The sequence below is a fragment of the Biomphalaria glabrata genome, chromosome 7 (assembly GCF_947242115.1).
Source record: "Biomphalaria glabrata chromosome 7, xgBioGlab47.1, whole genome shotgun sequence".
NCBI lineage: Eukaryota > Metazoa > Mollusca > Gastropoda > Planorbidae > Biomphalaria > Biomphalaria glabrata.
In genome coordinates this window covers 13,483,447-13,507,302 of record NC_074717.1, presented here as the reverse complement: position 1 = coordinate 13,507,302, position 23,856 = coordinate 13,483,447, and the positions used below count along the sequence as shown (strand labels likewise).

The 23,856-nt window shown below is 36.7% G+C and overlaps 1 protein-coding gene across 1 annotated transcript; it reads right to left on the bottom strand.

Annotated features, from left to right (window-relative positions):
* Positions 1-415: 415 nt before the first annotated feature.
* LOC106052160 (adenosine deaminase AGSA-like) lies at positions 416-23,089 on the bottom strand. The gene is made up of 13 exons (XM_056034815.1): positions 22,810-23,089; positions 21,608-21,748; positions 20,854-21,028; positions 17,731-17,880; positions 16,460-16,520; positions 14,548-14,679; positions 10,252-10,327; positions 10,013-10,134; positions 8,150-8,337; positions 7,299-7,453; positions 6,920-7,122; positions 2,229-2,332; positions 416-528 (listed from the first exon to the last, which is right to left on the bottom strand). The coding sequence occupies exons 2-12, from the start codon at positions 21,734-21,736 to the stop codon at positions 2,230-2,232; spliced, it is 1,494 nt and encodes a 497-aa protein (XP_055890790.1). The 5' UTR covers positions 21,737-21,748; positions 22,810-23,089; the 3' UTR covers positions 416-528; position 2,229.
* Between the last annotated feature and the right edge of the window lie 767 nt (positions 23,090-23,856).

The window sequence follows — 23,856 nt, the reverse complement described above, 5'->3', positions numbered from 1 at the left end:
AAAGGATTGGACAACAGACTACGGCAATGATGGTCAACATACTACAGAGAGTGTTGTTCAACAAACTTAAGAAACCGTTGTTAACAGGTTTGAAAAGGTTGGTCAACAGGTTTCAGAAAGTGTTATTTTACATACTACATAAAGGGTTGTCAACAGGTTTCAGAAAGTGTTATTTTACATACTACATAAAGGGTTGTCAACAGGTTTCACGACTTTGAAAGAGCACAAAAAGCTTTAACTAACATTCCAAGTTATCTCTTTAAATGAAAGCCACTGAGATGCTTATTGAAACTAGCGGACTTTAAATTGACTTTAAACTTAACATCAAACTTCCTTCAAAATTGTAAAGTACATGAACTGTGGATGAATTCCATTACTTGCAGTAGACATAATCAAACTAAGTCCAACACAAACAAACAAATCAATGTCTTTATTCTAACTTTGAACAGGCGTGACGTTGATCTTCACTCTATCAGATTTAAGAGTCTCTGTTCACATCTCCGCCTTGGTGCTTGGTACACAGACACTCTGAATACAAAGAGAAATAAAACAAATGAGATCAACGAATGCCTCTACTTTGAAACAGTGACGTGTTTCCATGCTAGGAACAAAGAGTAAAATATCTCCAGCTGTGTTAGAAACTAAACAAACAAAATATTTTTTAAATACCTTTTAAAAAACAAAGCTTAAATTAAGATTAATTGTATCAATTAGTTTGGATCATTCAAGGGATAAAATTTGTACTAGATCTAGACTGACATAATACATCTGTACAATTAGAACAATTTTAGCAATTGTTTCTGTGTAGCTTTTATCTTTCCAATGCTCTAGGATTCTATCACTTTCCAATGCTCTATGATCCTATCACTTTCCAATGTTCTATGATCCTATCACTTTCCAATGCTCTATGATCCTATCACTTTCCAATGCTCTATGATCCTATCACTTTCCAATGCTCTAGGATCCTATCACTTTCCAATGCTCTATGATCCTATCACTTTCCAATGCGCTATGATCCTATCACTTTCCAATGCTCTATGATCCTATCACTTTCCAATGCTCTATGATCCTATCACTTTCCAATGCTCTATGATCCTATCACTTTCCAATGCTCTATGATCCTATCACTTTCCAATGCTCTATGATCCTATCACTTTCCAATGCTCTATGATCCTATCACTTTCCAATGCTCTATGATCCTATCACTTTCCAATGCTCTAGGATCCTATCACTTTCCAATGCTCTATGATCCTATCACTTTCCAATGCTCTAGGATCCTATCACTTTCCAATGCTCTATGATCCTATCACTTTCCAATGCTCTATGATCCTATCACTTTCCAATGATCTATGATCCTATCACTTTCCAATGCTCTATGATCCTATCACTTTCCAATGCTCTATGATCCTATCACTTTCCAATGCTCTATGATCCTATCACTTTCCAATGCTCTATGATCCTATCACTTTCCAATGCTCTATGATCCTATCACTTTCCAATGCTCTATGATCCTATCACTTTCCAATGCTCTATGATCCTATCACTTTCCAATGCTCTAGGATCCTATCACTTTCCAATGCTCTATGATCCTATCACTTTCCAATGCGCTATGATCCTATCATTTTCCAATGCTCTATGATCCTATCACTTGTATGGCCCAGGTGAGAGAGGAGGGGGGGGGGAGAAAGAAATAGGTATCTGAGTTAATGTTACCGTGATCACTTTGTAATGCATTTTATAAAAAAAAAAGTCAAAGATGTACTACTTGAATTCAAACTTGAGGGCTAAAGCCTCTTCAAGCCAATTCACTAACGTCACTAACCACCGTGCCAGCGAATTGCTTATGAAAATAGAAAGTTTTATACTTATCTATTGACCTACTTCTCTACACAAAATATAACGGGTACTACCTCAACTTATACCACCGCATAAGTCAAGTACAATTTCTTTACATTGTTTGATACCAAACAAAATAATTAATAATTCATTGTTTATTTTTTTATTGATTCTATTTTTATCTAAGAAAAGAAATAATAATGCAAAATTTCAACTTGATCCTTGATTGGGCCTAGGAGAAAAAAAACGTGTACAAACTTTTGAACTGACAGAAAGACAGAGTGAGTTGGTATAAGCTTTTGAAAAAAAAAAGGATAAAACTATTTAGTTATATTATGAGAAATGTTAGAATGGAATGCAATGAAACGAATCAAATAATTTCATGTTTTTACCTCACAAGTTGTACTTGCATATGACGTCATCAATGTACTCAATCCAACGAGATTGCCACTTCCGCCTGGCTATGACTTTCTCCCTGCCCGACATGGTGCTGAATCTAAAAGCCACATTACAAATTAGAACTCTTTCACGAACCATGAATGGTTATTATGTAATATTAACATAATGTAATGTAAGGTCTTTATGTCAGATCATCATTTAAAATCATCATGTAAAGCCACATGTAATGGTAATGTTAGGTCAGCGTGTAATGTCTCCCCACAAGATAGTTTTAACACACCTCTTATATGTTTTTATTTTTCCGGCAATGTTTCCCAGTCTCACGGTGGTGGTCGGGTGGATACGGTCGTTAGATAAGACGATTTGGCTATTAGGAAAGGAATAAAGAACCTCTTTGTGGTGGCTAAGGACCGAGTCCATAGGATTAAAGACCCCCCCCCCCCCAAAAAAAAAAAAAAAAAAAAATAATAAAAATGTCAATTTCCACTCACTGTTCCTCAAGGGGCCGCTTTCAATGGAAGAGATCTGCACGGCTGATGACGTACAGAGAAGGAATATGTGTAAGTTTTCCGATGTGCTCGGTCTTTGGCCTCACTTTTAATCTGAACGTGTTGGGATAAGAGCCCTCAGTAATACGGACATAATAATCAACATCTTCTTTGATCTTTCACAGACAAACGTTTTTTCAAGCAGGCTGTGACAAACCGTTTTAGCTCACTCAAGGTATCACTCAGATCTAAGCATTTAATTAGGTGACCGGTCATTTCATCCCCGGTCACTTCATCCCCGGTCACTTCATCCCCGGTCATTTCATCCCCGGTCACTTCATCCCCGGTCACTTCATCCCCGGTCATTTCATCCCCTGGTCACTTCATCCCCTGGTCACTTCATCCCCCGGTCACTTCATCCCCGGTCATTTCATCCCCTGATATTTTCATCATCTGATCATTTTTATCCAACAAATTGTAATTTTAAAAATCATGAAATGAGGAATATTTAATGTATTAATTTTTTATTTAAATGACAAAATTGTAACACGTTAATGTTTAAAAGGAATTAAAGCAAAACTTATACTGACATCTACAGCTCCTTATTAATCAGTGGAGTTCGGGGCGAAGCCCCGACGCCAAAAAGCGTTTTCTAGCATTTTTCACTGCAGAAACGCCTGCTTCTGACATCTACATCTCACTATTCATCAGTGAGTTTCGGAGCGAAGCCCCGACGCTTAAAGCGTTTTCTTGCATTCTTCAATGAAGAAACGCATTCTCCTGACATCTACAGCTCATTATTAATCAGTGGAGTTCAGGACGCCAAAAGCGTTTTCTTGCATTCTTCACTGCAGAAACGCATTCTCCTGACATCTACAGCTCTTTATCCATCAGTGGAGTTCGGGGCCCGACGCCAAAAGCGTTTTCTTGCATTTTTCACTGCAGAAATGCCTGCTTCTGACAACTACAGCTCACTATTCATCAGTGATTTTCGTTGCGAAGCCCCGACGCTAAAAGCGTTTTCTTGCATTTTTCGCTGAAGAAACGCATTCTCCTTACCTAAAGCTCATTATTCATCCTATTAAAAAAGGACTTTTTGAATAATATTGTACTTGAAAAATATTCTAATTTGAATGTATACGCCCTTAATACATTGCAATAAAACCGATTTGTTCCTTGAAAAGATCAGATAACCCACATATTAAGATTAAGGCTTTGAGGATCGCCGCCGAAAAAAAAATTCGATAAATAATATTCAATAAAATTCAAGCATAAATTGTGAGTTATAGTCCCAAATTTAACTAGAAAAATATTAGATTAAGTAAAGGTGTGAAAAAAAGGCAACTCATCTCAATCGTGACTCTTATACTGAAAATTTTTGGTTGAATTCTAACTTTTCCAAAGCAAAGTCTTTCTTAAAATAATTATGATAAATTCATGTGAAATTACATAAACTCTGTCTGGAAATGGGAGGGGCGGTAGAATGAAAATTTATCCTCGCTCCTTTTTATAATTTCTGCTAATGATTGCATTTGGCATTAAAAAATAAGGGTGGGGCCACTCGATATGAGACCTTAATTTATAGCATATATAAATTATATTAGTGGCTGATTTTTTTTTTTTTTTTACATTTTGTAATTTCTTAACTATAATACAAAAAGAAAAATTATTGCTTTGTCCGATGAGGGAAAGGAGATGGCATGTATCGCCCCTCCCACCGTTTTCCTTTTATATTTACTAATCATAAAATTTGAGATTAGAGTGTGGTGCGACATATAATACAAATGGTTTCACATATCAATTATATAGAAATTCAACTATTTTTGTTCACAAACTATGATTCCTCCAAAAAAAATAGGATCACTCCCCACTCAGAGGGCTAGAGCGGGGAGGGCAGTAAATGCAATCGCCCCCCCCCTACCCCACCGAATCGGCCAAGATACCAGAAGGGGAGCGACATAATATCAAATTTATATATCAATTCAACTAATCTTGCTCACAAACTATGATTTCTCCATAAAAGTAGGACTGCCCCCCCCCCACTCAAAGGGTTTAGGTGGGAAGGGCAGTAGAGGTTTCGCCCCCCCCCCCCACCAATCGGACAACAGGGGAACGACATAATATAAAGATCGGTTAAAATATCAATAACAAGTTTTAATCATATAGATATTTAATTGATTCTTTTTGCAAGCTGTGATTTCTACAAATAAATTGGACCGCCCCCCCCCACTCAAAAGTTTATGGTTGGGGGGGGGGGCGGATTGATGCTATCGCCCCCTCCCGACCCCACCTAATCGGCCAACATACTAGAGGGGGGGGGGCGAAATAATCTAAAAATAGTTTGAAATATAAATAATTAGTATATATTATTAACATAAGTAATAAATTCGTATACAAATTGTGTGACTTGTATACTGAAATTCGTCCGGGGGGGGGGGGACGGCCGAGTGGGGGGGGGCGATCGCGCCTACCGCCCCCCCCCCTGGATCCGCCAGTGTGTCCAAGCAACAACGCTAGCCACAGACTCGTCACTGGCTTGACTGAATGGTAGACGCAGCTTAGCTTTGCAACCATACAAGTTGGACTGCACACGGAGCCTGGATCCACTACGCCAGCCCACCAGCAGACAGCATCAGTACCAGCCACACCCGTCTCACCAGTGCAGCACCGGACCTAAAAGCTAAGCAACTAGCCTAATGACACTCAGACCACTTGATTCTCAGATCTAATGATGATAGACCCATACATGTAAATACACTAGATCCATCCTAACAACTGTACAGCATTTCACCTTGTAATTATCTTTTGTACATAATTTTACATCTTATTATTTGTTGCCTGCATTAGAACGCTGTGCCTGTAGACTATATGTGCATGTGTGGGTTCTCAAAATCATAAAATCCCCTAGACATCCCAAACGGCCAAACTTTAATCCACCTTGTCACACTAGCAGATGGAGGCAAACTTTCATAGGCCCAACAAGAGTTTCAAGAGATTTAACTCCTGAGACATTCGCCACTTTGAACGTCAAATAGTTTTTGCAATTTTTATATTCGTGTAGTGGAGTGGATACTTTTTCAGGAAACACCGGCCACCCCAATATCCACGTGACCCTTCCCCCTAGATGGCACCTTGTGTCCGCGCATAACAAGGCAGACCAACGTGGGCACTGTCCATTCGACCGGCATCTCTTGTCGCTGTAGTGTCCGTATGTTACTGGACCTACGTCGTCTCCACTCCCTTTTGTGCCTGGTTCTACACCATGTGTTTATGTATGGCTGCAGGTCTTTAATGTATAATAAACAGTTTTGAATCGCCCTACGAGTTGCCTTCATCATTTAGAATTTAGTTGTCTTCTGTGCCAAACCCACCACATTCGTAATGAGGACAATGTCAACATTTCCAGCATTATTTATGTGTAAATACCTTGAAATATATCACTGCGATCGGAATTCGCTTGAACTAGTGACCTCGTCACATAAAAGCCAAGCCTTCTCTTAGTCTATGATGATGAAGAAAACCAATTAGCAGGCTGATGTGCACACACTTCTACGTTAACACCTACAAAATTTTTTTTAACCAAATCCACGGCCTCCTCGTTAGGCATTTGTTGCAGTCTTTATAGAATCATTTAGCGTTCCCTTTCAAGAGCTAGACACACTGAGACTTGTTTTCTGTGTCAACAGTAGCTAGTTGGCTTGTGGAGAGGGCTTAATCAAAATCACACTTAAAAAAAAAGCTCAACTACCTTAGGTAACGCTCAGGGAGAATCTAAACAAAAATGATACAGAAGCGTCGCTAGGATAAGTGTCACACGCTGCGGTTAGTTTATTGTGACATCCTTAGTATCATTCCGTCATCAGCACGTCTGAATCCTTTCCCAACTATTTTTTTATGTTTGTTGTGGCATAATACTTAAATATAATTTCTTGCATAAATTGATTGGTAGATAACTGTAAACTATACACCAAATATATCTATTTTAACATTTAATTTGTTGTTGCTACAATTTTCTTTTTCAGTTTGGTTTCAACCGCTCCCTTGAAACACCCCCATGCGAAGCCACTGAAATTGTACTATAACAAATTGTTTCTCGTATAATGACAACTATTACAGAGATGAAAAACATGTCTGAAAATGAGTTTTTAGCAGATATTACATTAGAAATTATATAAATATTTTTAAAAAATGCCTACGTTATTGAGTTCATGGCTAATTGTTTGAGAAGCCTCAGGTCATCGTGAACTGCTCCGAGGGCCATGAAGGCCATGTAGAAATCATGGGACAATGGACTTGCTAGCCAAGCTGGTGGGTCATCGGAACTGATGACCACTGGGGCACCCATAGCAATAAGGAAAGCACCTGGATGGTTACGAAGGTCATTCACAAGACCTAACACCTAAAAATAGCACATTTTATTATAACATTTTAGCACATTGGTTAGTTCTAGCACATTCAGAACATTCTATTACAAACTTAGCACATTTGATTACAACTTAGCACATTTCAACACTTGTTATGTCATTTATATCTTCCACGGGTATATTTACATTTTTGGGTTAGTGTTAAACCTACCTGGTTAGAAATAGGGTTTAGTTCAATGGCTATTCCTTTGGTCATCACAGCTTTCATGACCTTGGGGTGATGATATGCAGCGTACCCGTGACCGATACGTGTTGCGTTCAACAGGACAGAGTCCACTAAGTTCAAGTCTGCCCATTGAGTCCAGTCTAAATGAGTATGACAATATTCTATTAGCTCAATACCAATTTTTTTATTGATAGTTATTTTTTGACTCTCTCACTCTAAACTTTTTCTCTTAGTACTGCATTCTCTCTCTCCCTCTCTCTCTCTCTCTCTCTCTTTCAATTTTTCTCTCTCTCTTTCTCTTTCCTTCTTTCGTTAATTTGATCAAGTTGAAACTTTTGCATAATTATTCAATGTTCCTAACAGAACGTGATTCAATTAAAAAAACAACAACAACCAATTAGTTAATTAAATAGAAGTAGTAAATTAATTTTGTTTGATAAAAAAAATCTTACAGTATTGAGAAACGTTGCTATAAATGGATAGTTCTTCCCTCAAGATAAACTTTAAAAAAATGAGTTTTGTTTTATAGTTACGATAAAGAAACAGCCGTGAATGTGAACATAGATCAGAGTCCCATGGTCTAATTGCTAGTTAGTTACTATAACACAGACATCTCACACGTAAGTGTCCGGTCATGTTCTACTAAGCAAGAAAAATTCAAACAATATTTTACTGGGGAAAAAACATAAGTACATAAAAGACATAAAAACGTGTAAATGTATTTTCTGATCTCTATTATCTCCTCATTACACACTTTGCTCAACTTATGAAATTATAGTTTCGGACATTTCCGTTATACTTCATGAGAGAAAGAAATTTATCGAGTCATACTTTACCAGTTTCACCAGAATGAAAAAAGTAAGGTAGCCTAGACCGGTCATCTTTAAGCAAATCTTCGACAAACTCCACTGTCCAATGAGTGTTATCTTCCTGTTGAAGTAAGTCAAATCCTTTGACCAGATCAGGATATTTCCTCATGGACCTAATAGTCTTAGCTACCATGTCACGTTGACTTGTCTCTGACCTGAAACAAGGGAACTGATTTCAATTTTGTTTTTATTAAAGTTATTTCATAATAATTAATTCATTAATAGTGTTACAAATGAACAGTGACAAGTAGAGGTCAACGAGTGACCCCAGCGAGATGACACAGCAGCCAGTGTTCTCTGGAATCTACGCGTATAAACAAAGACAGGATGTGACGTGTCCTCACGTGTTGTTCCAGGGGACAAACAGATCTAAGAAGGGGGCAGTTACTAATGAACAGTGACAGATAGAGGTCAGTACGTGTGACCCCGGCTTGATGACACTGCAGCAGGTGTTCTCTGGAATCTACATGTAAAAACAAAGACAGGATGTGACGTTTCCTCACGTGTTGTTCCAGGTGATACTAGCAGTGTTTGTGCAACTTTGAATGAGCGATTAGGGACTCTATATAAGCCAGAGAGTTAATGTGAAAGTCAGTCGTGAGTGAGTCGTCGGTACTGTTGTCTACTGTGCGAGACAGTAGAAGAGAGATGTGTACGACTGGATGCAAGTTAACTAGAGTAGAGTTAACTGGAGTGGACTACTGTCGTTAAAGTCTATACAGCGAACTACAGTGGACTTGAGCCGTTACAGTCGATACAGTCGATGTAAGACGTGTACGGCTCTGATTCGGTAGACTTGAGTACAACTTGGTTCAGCTTTGGGAGACCTGGAGCGACACTGAGAAGTGTGTCGTTGGTCTGTTCTGTGGAATACGGCTCGATGCAAGTTGAGAAGAGATGAATCGCAACGAAGTGAAGAGATGAATTGCAACGAAGTATAGCTAACTGTAAACTGACAGATATTGTACAGTCTTCTACGCTACATGTTACAGTGACGAATTGTTAAAGTTAATAGTCAATAAAGTTATATAAAGCTGAAAGTTGAGTCGTCAAGTTCTTTGCAGTGTTTTTATTTGTGTGCCTACTAGTACATTTAGCCAGAAGATTCAGAAATACGTAAAAATAGATTTAAACTAAAACATGTTGTTTGATAAAAATAAACTTTAAATGATGAAATAATAGAACATTTCACTTCATTAACCTTTTTTTTTTCTAATGAGCCAGAAATTAGAAAACTGGAAGAAGTCAAAAAGCGTCAATGAGGCACGGTTAAGTTTTCCAGCAACAGCCGCAAGGGGGAAAGCCGCTATTAGTTTCATATTTACTGTCTGTCCGTCTGTCACGTTTAGATCTAAAAAAGCTATTGAAAATCTACTTTCATCATAGTTTGTGATTTACAAATTTAGAAATTTTCTTTAGTTCTTAAAAATAATTACCGGTTTGGAAGCTCTTAAAAAAAATACACCTCTTTTAAAGCAAAGCATAAAGGTTATGTAACATTACAGACAGGACCGGCCTTAAGAATCGCGATGCCCAATTTAGGCCCCTCTTTAATTTTAATTTTTACAATAACAACTATTATTATTAATGAGATCATCATACAAAAAGTTAATATACAACATACATAGGAAACACTTCCGACTTAATAGGTGCCAGTGGATTAATGAAAGCTATGTCAGTCGTTAAATATTACATATTAAATATTAAATAAGTTAACCCTTTGATCTTCCCTTAAAAGTGAGGCATCATTTGATACTATATATATATATATATATTTTCGTGGTTTAAATGAAAGTGGAATTTTAGTCCCAAAAAAAAATAGACAGTTACCTACGTCCAGCCAAGATGACCTTTGCCCCGATGAAGTCCGGATGCTCAGTCTTGAAGTCTTCAACCACTTCTTGGATCAGCTGCAAGTATTCATCTGTGACGTCATTTCCGTCTGCGTCTACCTGGGGATAGAGCAGTGCATGTGAGTCGGTCGTGTATTGCTGACTGTTCAACTACAAACCTTCAAGTACTCTGAGATAGTTTAGTGGGTTCTATCCAGTTTGAACCCAGTCACGTACCTTGCCTGCAACCTTAATCTCCATGTACTGGACACCATCGTCGTAGAACTCTTTGATGCCTTGCTCTAAGTAAAGTCTAGACCAAAGGGAAATTAATTGAATAGTAAATCCAATCACATTTTTATTAGGTACACTTGTTATATAGTATATCAAGTTACTTTTATAAGATATTTATTATTACATTCTCATAATATATGCCAGATATAATCCTTGAACTACTTATTTCATTTGTTTTAAAGGTCTTGCTGACTTTAATTGAACAGTATAGGTTTGACTTATAATAATATAAGGAATCATGTCTTATTTCTAGGGGTGCACCGGATAGTCCCTCCAACTCCGGCTTCTGCCGAATATCCGGCATTTTTTACTATCCGGTGCTATTCGGCTCCGGTCGGATATCACTACCGGATAGTAAACCGGATAGTAAAAAGTACATAATTTAATATGCATAAAGTGGACCTCGTTCCATTACTCTGTCTGTTATAGAATGTATTAATGTTTATATGAAAACAAAATAATGTGCTTAAAAATAGAGCCATTATGAATATGCACCAAACATCGTTTATTATAAAGACAAGGCGTGTTAATAACTTAATATAAATAGAGATGAAACTTTACATCATAAATGCGCTTTACATACAGAGCAACAATGGCTGGCACTTTTTTCAACTTGTCTTGACCTTTGAGTAAGTTAGTTAACATGTTAAAATGCTACATTCATTGACTACGTCATGCTGACCAGACGTCTGTCTAGCTGTGCGGGTATATCTCCAGAGGTAGAGATGAACAACTCCCACCCCCTTTTATTTGTTTAGTCCATCACATTGAGTTTTTTATGGGCGGGTAACCACAAGTTAAATACGATGGACGTAGGTTTAATGTCAGCGTATTGACACTCTCTAGTGGCCACACCTTTCGAGGGAACTGAGTTTGTTTACTTAGTAGTTAATCTTTATTGGGGGTGGGGGGCTGGACTACAAGAGCCACACCTCTAAGGTAACCAGGTAGATTTCTAGATGAACAACTCCCTCCCCCTTTTTTTTGTTTAGCCCATCACATTGAGTTCATTGATTGACAGGTGACCCCAAGTCAGATACGATGGACGTAAGCACTCTCTAGAGGTCACACGAGGGAACTAGGTTAGTTATGGGGGGGGGGGGGGTAGACTAGACTTTACATTATAAATTCGTATTACATACGTAGCAGCGATGTCTGGCACATTTTAAAAGCTTGTCTTGACCTTTGAGTGGACTTGTAAACACGTAATATTCCTTAACTACGTCACACTGATAATCTGTCTAGATGTGTGGGTATATCTCCAGATGTAGAGATGAGCAACCCCCACCTCCTTTTGTTTGTTTAGTCCATAACATTGAGTTCACAGATAGGCAACTGACCACATTAAGCCAGATGTCAACGTGTTGACACTGTCTAGAGGTCACATCTTATGAGGGAACTGAGTTTGTTTACTTAGAGTAGAATTTTTATTAGGGGCGGGACTACAAGCCAAATCTCTATAAGGTTAATCTAGTATGAGTTTGTTTATTATGAGATAGGTTGTCAATCAAGGGTGTGGACCACAAACCAAATTGTTAAGACATATTGACACTGTCTAGAGGTCACTAGATGATGACACTAAGTTTGTTTACTTGAAGAGAAATGTCAATTAGAGCGCTGAACTACAGGACACACCCCTACAAGTATTTTGTTACACAAGCCACGGGTATAAAAGTGGCTTGCAAGGGCATTTAGTAAATTAAATCGCAATAATAATGGCTGATAAAAAGTCATCACTTATATGGCGTTACTTTAATGTCAAAACAATGGACAACTCTAAAGCAGTTTGCAATGCTTGTAAAATAGTAATGTCACGTGGTAAACCAGGCAAACCTAAAGACTTCTCAACCACCACTCTGATTAGTCATCTACGCTCGAAACACCCAGACTTATTCAACGAAATGACTGCATTGAAATCAGCATCAAGTAATATCACTGCCTGTGCCAGTACGTCTACGAGCTCCAGTGATTCGTCAAGCCTCACACACAAGCAGCAACCTTCTACAACCTTTTGAGGAAGTTACCCGTGAAGTAAGTGCAGCTGCAGCTTCTATTTCCATTGTAATTCCATTAGTACATGTTCTGAAGACATTCCTGCAGCGTGAGGGTAATGATAAAGGAATTAAAAATATGAAAAGTACATTACTCGAATGCTTGAACAGCAGGTTTGAAAACTTAGACAACAACCGTCTGTACAGCATAGCAACATTGCTTGACCCTCGTTTTAAATCTCTTGTACTAAATGAGAATGCATGCACTGAAGCAAAGGCAGGAGTCCTAATTTGTGCAACACGTCACCAAAATCCTGTCACAGAAAGTGTAACACAAGCACACCTCTTCTCTGAAGCAGTTGAACCGCCAACAAAAAAGGCCAGGTTAGCTGAATCCAGTTTGTGGGACTGTTTTGATGAATTGGTGGCACAAGAAGAAGCTAGTGTACCAACGGTCGTCAAAGTACAAAGCCAGCAAGATATGATTGATGAAGAGCTGTCCAAATACCTGAGTGAGCCACTGATTCATCGAAAAGATGATCCAGTTTTATGGTGGAAGGTTAATGCCAGTAGATTTCCTGGATTAGCAAAGGTTGCTCAAATCTATCTAGCACCACCTCCAACCAGTGTGCCATCGGAGAGACTGTTCAGCGTCGCTGGACGAATTATCAATGACTATCGTACGAAACTTATACCAGACAATGCTGAAAAACTTATTTTTCTAAAATATAACTCATCTTTAATATAACAAACAACTAATGAATTCATTTGAAACCTAGTTCTTGTCATATAGATTCATTTTCTTTTTGCTGTGCTTTAATGCTTTAACTTTTAAAGGATGTGTATATGTTTATTATATTAAATTAGCATTATGTATTCTTTTGTAAATAAATAAATATTACTGTTGAATTACTTTTTCTAACGTGTTAACTTTAAATCTTACTCTTGTGTTATGCGTGTCTTGATTGAATCACAATATTCTTAATAATAATTTAAGAGTGTTAAGTAACTCCTCGTTATTACTGAAATTACTTAAGATATTTACGTAGCCACTATCTGTATTAGTTACAAACCAGAAGCGGTTTGTGGCCTTTAAAACACGAGCCTAATGACAAGTTGATGATGTCATATACATGAACACAAACATCCACCCACTATACAACTTAGACTGTACTTAAGAGAGATTAACGCTATAAAACCAAGATTGAACTTTACCTTTACCTTAGTTACATATAAGTTTATATATTCTGCATGAGTTATCCCACATTCTACTTTACAATTAGCGGCCTCATACATACGCACACACCATCTCATGTTACAAAGATTAGTTTATGATAAGCATATCTGTAAAAAAAATGCTCAATCAGTGATAGAGTTTAAAGTAAGAAAGTAAATAACAAAATAATATGAATATAGGTATGTTATATAGAAGATTTGCAAAAACTTCAGTAAAACGAGCTGTTTGAGTCATGTAGGTATCCGGCTCCGGCTCCGACCGAATATCTAATTTTACTATCCGGTTATATCCGGCTCCGGCCGGATATCAAAAAGTACTATCCGGTGCACCCCTACTTATTTCACAGTTGTTTGTTCAGATTCAGATGTTCTTTTTATCACTATTTAATCATTTCAGTTGAAATATGAGAAAAAAATATGTTTATTAAATTTAGACGATTTGAACTTTCTAAACTTTTTGAAAAGTTTGTGTGCATAAAAACATTTTGTTCAAACCGAATTATTTAATAAATAATAATTTTATCTATTTTTGTATTAGACACATATCAATAGAACAGCTCAAATATTTGATCTAATAGAACAGCTCACCTAGTTTATCTAATACAACAGCTGACCTAGTTTATCTAATACAACAGCTGACCTAGTTTACCTAAAAAAACAGCTCACCTAGTTTACCTAAAAGAACAGCTCACCTAGTTTATCTAAAAGAACAGCTCACCTAGTTTACCTAAAAGAACAGCTCACCTAGTTTATCTAATAGAACAGCTGACCTAGTTTATATAAAAGAACAGCTCACCTAGTTTATCTAAAAGAACAGCTCACCTAGTGTATCCAATGCAACAGCTGACTTAGTTAATCTCTTAATAACAATTGTATGTTGTAGTATTTTAATGGTCAACCTATCTTGCAAACAACTAAAGGTTAACTTATTCACATTTCATGACATTTAGAACATTATTTCATGTAAATCCACCAGATGGCACTGCACCAACAAAACTAATTCTAAGCTTACTTTGTGTTTTTTCTACTAGGTATCAGGTCATACACAGTAGAGAAGTAGGTTTCGAACTTTCCCCACACATCATTCACAGATGGGTAAGCACGAAACGGGTCCTCGACCCAGATAGACATGTTATAGACCAACCTGTGAACAGTCAAGACAATCATTTAAGACATGGCAAATGACCAAAGTACAATTTGTGACAGTACATCACCCAAACTCATCCTATGTACCCTGTGACTCAGACAAAGTCACATTCAACGTTTATAAGCTTAAGCCTTCTCCTAGCTATAATGAAAAAGTGAGTGCCTATGATTGGACTATATCACAAAGTAAGCCTATGCAGCCATGATCGTGCACACCGCTAGCTTTATACACACTGCCATTTTCATGTACAAAACAGCCATCATTTTATTCACAGATATTACCATATACTCAGCTGCAGTGGCGTTTCTAGGGTTAGGGGGGTGCAGGCCGAACCAGGTGACACCAAAGTAGACGAAAAACACACTTTAGTTAAAGTTAAAGTGTCTATTGCAAGTTACTCACACAAACATGCAAATGACCTTTTATCATTTGGATCTAGATCAACCTATCTGTCTGTAAATTATTGATTTGTTTTTGTACCAAAGTCCAAGTGGACAACTAGGCGCGAAAGTTTTTCTGTTTTTACAGTACGTCTAGTGGAGTCACTCCTTCATGGAGGCGGACACTGATTTAAAAAAAAACGGCTCTAACGATTTACCTACAGATGTAACGCTGTAGGAGATATCGCTGAGAAAAGAATCATTAGCTCGTAGGCTACATCGGAAAAACTCAAGTTTAACCGTTGTAGTAGAAAAAAAATAAACGTAAATTGATATAGAGACTAACAAATCTATATAGTTCTAGAGCCAAATGGCGTAGCAGCTTATTACAGTTATTATGCGATAGCAGTTAATTTAAAAATGCTTCAATTTTATTAAAATCTTAATGGTTAAATCTACTATAGATCACATCTAGATCCTAGATCTAGAAGTAAATCTAGACTAGATCTTAAGAGTTCTAAATCAGAATTTTATGTCTTGCGTTAGACCCAGATGTCGATATAATGAAAGAACCAATAAATAATTGCTGGTCTTCCCCGCTTGCCTATTCAGGAAATGTGGACGTTCACCTTCTATGCAATCAAGCAGCTGACGTTGTTGGCATGGGTTCGATACCCAAGTTGGGTCAAATATTACTTTTATTGATTTTTTATCTTTTTTTTTTTTAAATTTTCATTATAGTTTAAGTTTAATGATGGAGGTATTTTATTTTGAAAAATAAATGTAAATTTCTTTAAAGACTAATAGAGAAAACACACAATTTAATGCGAGCCTGTTAGTAATTTTGAAAATCTTATACTTTGTTAAATGCTATAAAATTTGATAAAAAGTTATTTATAAAACAATTTTAAAATAGATTCCATACAAGTTTAACAGTAATGTACGTTGTAACTCATCTCACTGTATTTAAGCCAAATAAAAAGAACAAACTAGCGATAGATTATGTAGGAAAATTTGTAGTCAAAGGTTGATTTTGAGAGGGGAAAGTTGACACCGTGAGATGCTCGGTCCAGGAGACAACGACGCCAGTGCTCAGGACGCCGCTGCTCAGCTGTCTTTAGATTATGTTTGAACAGAAAAAAAGGTATGTGCTCATTTTCAACCATTTAAAAAAAAATTCATATCAGGCCATTCTGGGGAAAATAAAATGGTGGCCCACGATTATAAGCTAAGATAATTTGTATTGGTCCAATCAAGTGGAAATTCAGTTTGACTACAATTGACCACCTCAGCAATGTTGAGCTTCTAATATTATTTAGTTTGAAGTCCATGCGGGTTTTAAGGCGCTAGCTCAGAAGTAAACCAAACCAATCAATCTGAACTTTGAGTATACTCACTGCTCATCAAACTGGTCTCTGTTACTGGCCGAAGCTCTCAGTTTAGCCATGGACACCCAACCTGCACAGACAAAACGATTCAAATATCAAATGTTAACCAGACACTTGGGAACTATTCAGTCATGACGCAAAGAAATATTGTTTTTTTTAGAATTGCACGTGAAACGAGTCATTTGGCTAGGTCTGCCTTTGAGCCAATGTTCTATTTAATATGTTGATGCATTTATTAAAACCTATATTTGGAAGCTTCTGTACATGACGATATAACGTTTTAGACAATTCTTGCTAAAGTTGCTGCCTGGCTTGTGGAAAAAAAAAGGAGGTCATGCTCATGAAGTCCCAAACGAAAGTAACTCAGTTCCACAAATCAGAATGGCCACTTAATGTTGTCGACCACCATCAGGCTGCATCCAACGACCTTTGACTTTCTAACAACCGTCTAAATAAAGCCAACAGCGCTTTTGGTCGCCTGCATTGGTGAGTATGGCGGTATAAGTCTCTTCTACTCATAAAAATCAATGCCAACGGAGATCCTTTTTGGCGAGCTAAATGAGGATGCTCAGGACGGAATAACAGAGATGGCCCCAGAAAGCGCCATAAAGCTTTGATTAGGCCCCATTTTGCCCTCACTGGCAGGAGATGGCATCTGAAAGTCTGAAAGGCATCATTGTCTCTCGCGGGACAATCATTTGAGGCCCAAAGAATAGTCCTTGTGAAGAAAGGTATAGAAGAAGAAAAGAAAACTTGAATAGATCTTCGAGAAACAGTTGTGTCTGTACGAGATGTGGCATTGGATGTGGCATTAGGTGTAGCAAAATATGTCGGTCGCAACTGGGTTAGCTTAATCATATCAAATACTGCACACATTCTTAATCTTTATTATTATTTATTATAAGTTTGCACACACTAATCAATGAACCATACAGATTGCATTCGACAAACTATGGTACGAAAGGGACATATCCTCTTTCCTGTAATGTCTGATATCTATAGAAAGCGTATCGGGAGCCTAATCTTTAGAAAAAAAAGGTCACACCCGAATCAGAACCTGCAATCTTCGGTTTAGCAATATTTAGGCTTATTTAACTTTTACGCAAAACACATTTAATCAATGCATCAAAAAGATTGCGTTAAAAAAAAAAGAATTTAGAATATATTCAAATAAACCTCAAACTATTTGATCGCTTAAAATATCCAGATAATAGAACACGTGACCAGCTTGAGCCCTTGAAATGTATAGGATGTAAAGTAAATAAAAGGTATGAACTTACCTGGCCCGGGGGGTGTCTTCGAGAATGTGTACTTTCTGGTCGGGTATTTACTCTCTTCTACACGTGTGTAGAGGTTAGGTAAGTAGGTCAGTCGTTTAATGACCCACTGTAATGACGTCATGGCCGAGTCGTGTAGATGTAGCACACCACCTTAAGATGATTTTTTTTTTAAAGTGAAGGCATATTTCAATCACAGATCAAAAAAAGTTGTTGAGTTCCTAGAAAAGTTTTGGTTTATGTTACCCCTTAATAACATCTCGGAGGTGGAGCGACCTAAGGTTTGGTTTAGCTAATGACTTCCAAATGAGATCTCTACAAATCAATGCCCACTGCTTTGATGTCTCGTTAGATTACATCAACATATCGGAGGTACAGCGACCATTTTTTTTTCTTCTGTTAGTTGCAGAAGACTTTAGGGATTCTTTTGTCCTAATATGGCGGAATTGACCGGTGGCGTTACCTGACGGTGGTGAACATACTTAGCTTTGAGTTGTATAGAACATAATTTAATAAGCAGAAGATTTCAGACAGACTCTGTAGTATCAATATACGATAGCTAATCTTTAACATTTTATTGTGATTAGTCGCTATTCTAGAGAACATGAAAGAAGTTGAATTGATACTTTACACTACTTGTATTGAACACGAACTGGTTCAAATACATAACATGTCTATTTCAACGTTCATGTTCCATGTGGATACAAAAGCTTTAAATAAAGAGGAGGTCTACCGTATTCAAACAATAAATAAAAAAAAAAAAAAACGCAATGTTTTGAAGCTTGCCGAAAGCGTGGTCAGATAACCATGTGAAAAAAAACTATTTTCATTTAATTTATTTCTTTGTTTTTCTGTACAAGATAACAATTACATAATTAAGATATTTTATTTGACATACTCATAAAATATTCATTTGCAAGGAAACCATTTACAGGTTATAAAATTTGTGTCCATCTCAACTTTGTCCTATATCTTCTTTTAGTAAATTTCTTTCATTTTCATTCGTAAATAACATTTAAAAAAAGTTAAATCCATTAAAAAGTTAAGTCCTAACGACAGCGTCTTTGGATGTCTTCATCTCATTTCTGGTTGAGTATAAGAATGTTAATGTAACCAATTTTTCTAGAGAAAAAAAAAGGTAGTTGGACTTCACATAATTTGTTCTACAATATAAAGTGAAGCAGATATTGTGGAGCAGTCAATTATGACGACTGCGCCCTCAGAAATCTTTATCGCTTTGTTTTGTTGTTCTTTGTGTTGTGTATAAATAAAATACAAATAATGAAGAAAAACAAGGTTACAAAGACAGTTTGTGTGGAAAAACAAACTCAAAATAGGCTTCCGAAGTGGTCCACCCAGTTAGGTAAAAAGGCAGGTGTCTTATAATGATTATCTAATTGACCTAATTGGTTTGTAAAGGATCATTCTCTTCTTTAAATCCTCAAAAAAAAACTTTTCCGTAAAGGGCTCATCTTTGCAGTTCACGCGATAATATGAAAAACACTTTTTAACTCTTTCTCTCCTAACTGACGATACCAAATTTGATTCCACTAGAATGTGATAAATAATTACGGAGAGAAAGAGTTAATTGTTCTTTTCAATTATGTCCCACTTACAACATGCATACTAAATAGATTTTTTCTCTTTAAAAAAAGTTAACATTTTTTTTTTTTTTTGAGTATGACAGAACTTACTTTACTTTGCAATACAAATTTAGATATAAATTACTAAAGAGCCTCCTGTGTTTGTTACTATTAATAGTGAATAGTTGTAAAAGTGGTGTATTTTTATGAAAAAAATGCTAGCAATAGTAATTTAGACAATTAGATTTTTCGCTTTCAGAAAAGAAAAAAGTAGCCGTTGCATCAGAACTTTGAAATGTCTCAAATATTATGATGTCGGATTATCACTCTATTTTCTAGTTTAAGAAATCTAAACGGGAAGGACCGACGGACGGACGGAAGGAGGACAGACATTCCACACAAAACTAATGGCGTCTTTTCCCTTTTCGGAGCCCGCCAACAATTAACAACCTATTATAATATTAGGCAGAGTTAAAAAACGAATGAACAGACAAAGCTCCGTGGACGTTTACTAGACTTACACCAACAGTTAAGGAAAACCGAAAGTTCACTACAAAAACCAACATGAAAGTCGACAAGGTGTATGTGTTTCTGTACGACAGTGTATCTGATAGAAACTTTGTCACATGTCATTTATGAGTGAGTCTGGTGTGAATGTACATTTTGGTATTTTATAGTAATAATGTTTTGTTTGGTCTATTGCACACATTGTAAGACAATTTTTTTTACGGACAATAAAGATTGTCATTATTATTATTATTACTATTATTATTATTATTATTACTTACTTACTTACTTACTTACGCAAGGCAAGAGGGAAACAAGCAGAATAAAAAAAATTAGTTTAAAAAAAAAGCTTATATTAAGTGTATTAATTAGTCTGGATCAGTCATGGAATTAAATTTATAATAAGCCTCAGACGACGACCTATAAAAGGGAGCTTATTCAGCTTATACCACCTACTGCAGTCCTGTACTATTTGTTTCCCGTTGGACAGGAGAATTATTCAGCTTATACCACCACTTCATTCAAATACAATTTCTTTCGTTGTTGAAGATACCAAACAAAATAATTAACTACCAATAATAAATGAACTAGTTGTTAATTTTTGTTATTGATTCTTGTGTTGTCAGGTAAAAGTAATAATTGTGCAAAATTTTAGCTTGATACGAGATTGGGTGGGGTAGAAATAACGTGTACAAACTTTTGGCCAGACAGACAGAGTGAGTTGATATAAGCTTTGTAAAAATATTTTCATTTCATTTGCGCTGTCTCCGAATGATACTTGACCTTCCTGAGAGAACGCCGCCTGAGCTGGCAAAAGGCAATGTCCGCCGTATGGAGGATTAACGTATCCCAAACATTATCCCCTATGTACAACTTGCGATGGGCACCAGAGACAAATGGCCGCCCCCTTTCCCCCCGATATGTGACAAGTGTATTACAACACACAACAGCAAAGAATTTCCCTCTCTAGGATCAAATTATTAAAACTATTGGAAAACTAGAAAAGTCAACATTTGATCTACTGTTTTACGTTTACCTTTTGGCATTGTCTGTAGTATTTTAAAGATGGTACTGTTGTCGATCCAAGGTTTGCTCTTAAAGAATGTAATGGCGGGTGGGTACGGGGTGGAGGTCCAAATACTTTCTTGGATTGTTTGATTTTTTAAGTCCATTAAAAACGAGTTCACTAATTGTTCTCTGGGACTTAGAGTCTGTCAAAAGAGTTCATATTACAAAGTAACAGTAAATTCATAGGTTGGAAACTGTCTTTATATTATAAAAACGAGTATCTATGTTTCTGTCAAGTATATTCTTTGCTCCTGTTAAGTATATTCTTTGTTTCTGTTAAGTATATTCTTTTTTTCTGTTAAGTATAAAGTATAAGTATAAATGCCCTTAATTAGACTTATGAAAGATAATATTGCAGCATTTTATAGCTGTGATTAAAACACACACAGCCTACATTAAGAAAATGCTATTTGGTGTTTACATCGATTTATAGTGCACATGTTTATGCCCGTGATCAAACAAAGAATTGCAATGTTTATGTAAATAATTGGGCTCATGAATTGCCAATGGTTATGTCCCTGATCAAGCCGAATAATTGCCGAAATTTATATCCATAATAAAGACAAAGAATTGCTCATGTTTTATGCCTATGATCATTCCAAAGAATTGCTCATATGTTTATGTAAATGATCACGCTGATAAATTACCTATATGTATGCCCATGATCAGGCCGAACAATCACCCATCTATATATATGCCTATGAACAAGTCATCAGACGTACCAGTTTGGCGCCAACTCTCATGGAAAGCTCCTCTTCGATGAAAGCACGTCGTGCTGCCAGGTAAGAGTCAACATTTGCAGCTATTGGCACCAGCATGTAAAAGATGACTGCTAGATTGTAGACCATCATCTTGCCTGGGGTCTAGGTACATAAAACAAAACATTTTTGTTTAAATGGAGAGTATATTTAAACTTCGTATTCTTGTCGTATGATTTTATTGGTAAAAAAAAAATCTTTCTTCAAAGCTTGGATACTTTTCTTTGTCATTTGACCCACGTGATATTACAAATATCGTTCAATAATTCGTTTGTGAAAGTTTTCTCCTGTGAACTAATTCAGAAACATTCCACAAGTAGGAAATGACATTTGTATCTTTTTATTTTTGGACAATGAACGTTTGAGGAAATATAAAACTATGGAATAGAGTTTCAAACAAAAATCAGTGTTGAAAATAATTCGATGCGATGTAAAGATCATCTGTTTCTGTGGCCTACGGTAAACGAGGGTGTGATGTGGCCAACACAACGACCAGCCTTCTTTACTTTTCCCCAACAAATGTCATTTAACCGTTAGAGCTGGGTGAACTCAGAGGCGCCCTAAATATACTGAAATACAAAATCCCAGTCTTCACCGGGATTAGCATACCTGCGATTGACCACTCAGCCTCTGTGTTATCTACCCTTACACCTTATATCTGTGTTATCTACCCTTACACCTTATATCTGTGTTATCTACCCTTACACCTTATATCTGTGTTATCTACCCTTACACCTTATATCTGTGTTATCTACCCTTACACCTTATATCTGTGTTATCTACCCTTACACCTTATATCTGTGTTATCCACCCTTACACCTTATATCTGTGTTATCTACCCTTACACCTTATATCTGTGTTATTTATTTAGTATTCGTTTCAAATAATTGTCATTTGAAGTTAAAATGTGAATCAATCAACTTTGTTATTTTTTCTTTCCATTAATTCATTCTAGCAGGTTTCGTGTATTTCTCTATTGTTTCATGTATACCTGTTTCAACCATTCTCTAGTTTTTGTAATGTTATATACATATTTCTATTTCCCGTAACGACAATATACAGAACTAAAATGTACTCTATTTTAGGATATTACAAGTTTAATTAATCTTTCTTGTAAAATAGTATGCATAACTACTGCATTTAAATTGAATAAAAAAAAGTGTTACCTTGTCTATTGCTTTCAACAAAATAATTGCAAATATAGAGTCTCAGAGATTGAAATTATGGAATATGATAATGCTTAAAAATGTGTGTCCGGATTAATGGAGTATCTTCCGTATTGTAATTTCCTACATACTCAGCTTAACTTGTGAAAACAAAACTCGGTTTAGTCTCGTCATTGAGGTCACGGAACACAGGGTGTGACGTTTTTGGACTGCACAAGTTTGAGACCAAAGTTTGGAGAGACCATTACGATGATACCTAGACTCATGAGACTTCTGAAGACATCTGAGAGGTCTATGTGTACAAAGGGGCACACTAATTGTATGGCGCCTCCCTTTTACCCTTTTAAAATCATGGATCTAGGCATAGCTTAACGTTAAACTACGCAAGGGAGCTCAGCCATGTAACAGACAATCTACCATTACTTCCATAAGAAAGACGGCCTCCACCAGTTAGGTGGATAGGACAATGTCCTTTTATTTATCACGTCAAGTGCAATAAGCTTGGTTCCTCGAGGCACCCCTCCTCAAGTTGTACATGTTTCCAAATTTACTTTTGTATACAAGTTTCAGATCTCCCAATCTTCAAGGCAATGCGAGACACAAAAGTATGTATGAGATGACAGCAATTAATAAATAAATAAGTCCTGTGGCATTTTACGTCTCGAGAGACGATCTTTTCTCTTTTGCAACTTCTTGTGTGGCTAAAGAGGCCAATCCTAGATACACAGCTGCGGCCACAGGTTGGACATCTGTAATCACCAGGCGCCTTTGTACTTTCATCCTTCTTTCTACTGCTGTGGATGGCATCTGCAATTCGGGACCCTTCCTTTATGCTCTCTCTCCATGTGGATCTAGCTATAAGTGTCGATGTTGAAAATCTTCATGTCGCGTTTGCATACATCCGTTAACGTTAAAAGTGGGCGACCAAATAAGTAAATGAAAATCAATCAATAAATATACTAGAATACATACATTGCCAACTGTGGTAAGTTTGTTGATTTAGTAGCGCAGAAAGAGTCTTCAAACATTGTCATTTCAAATTTTCTC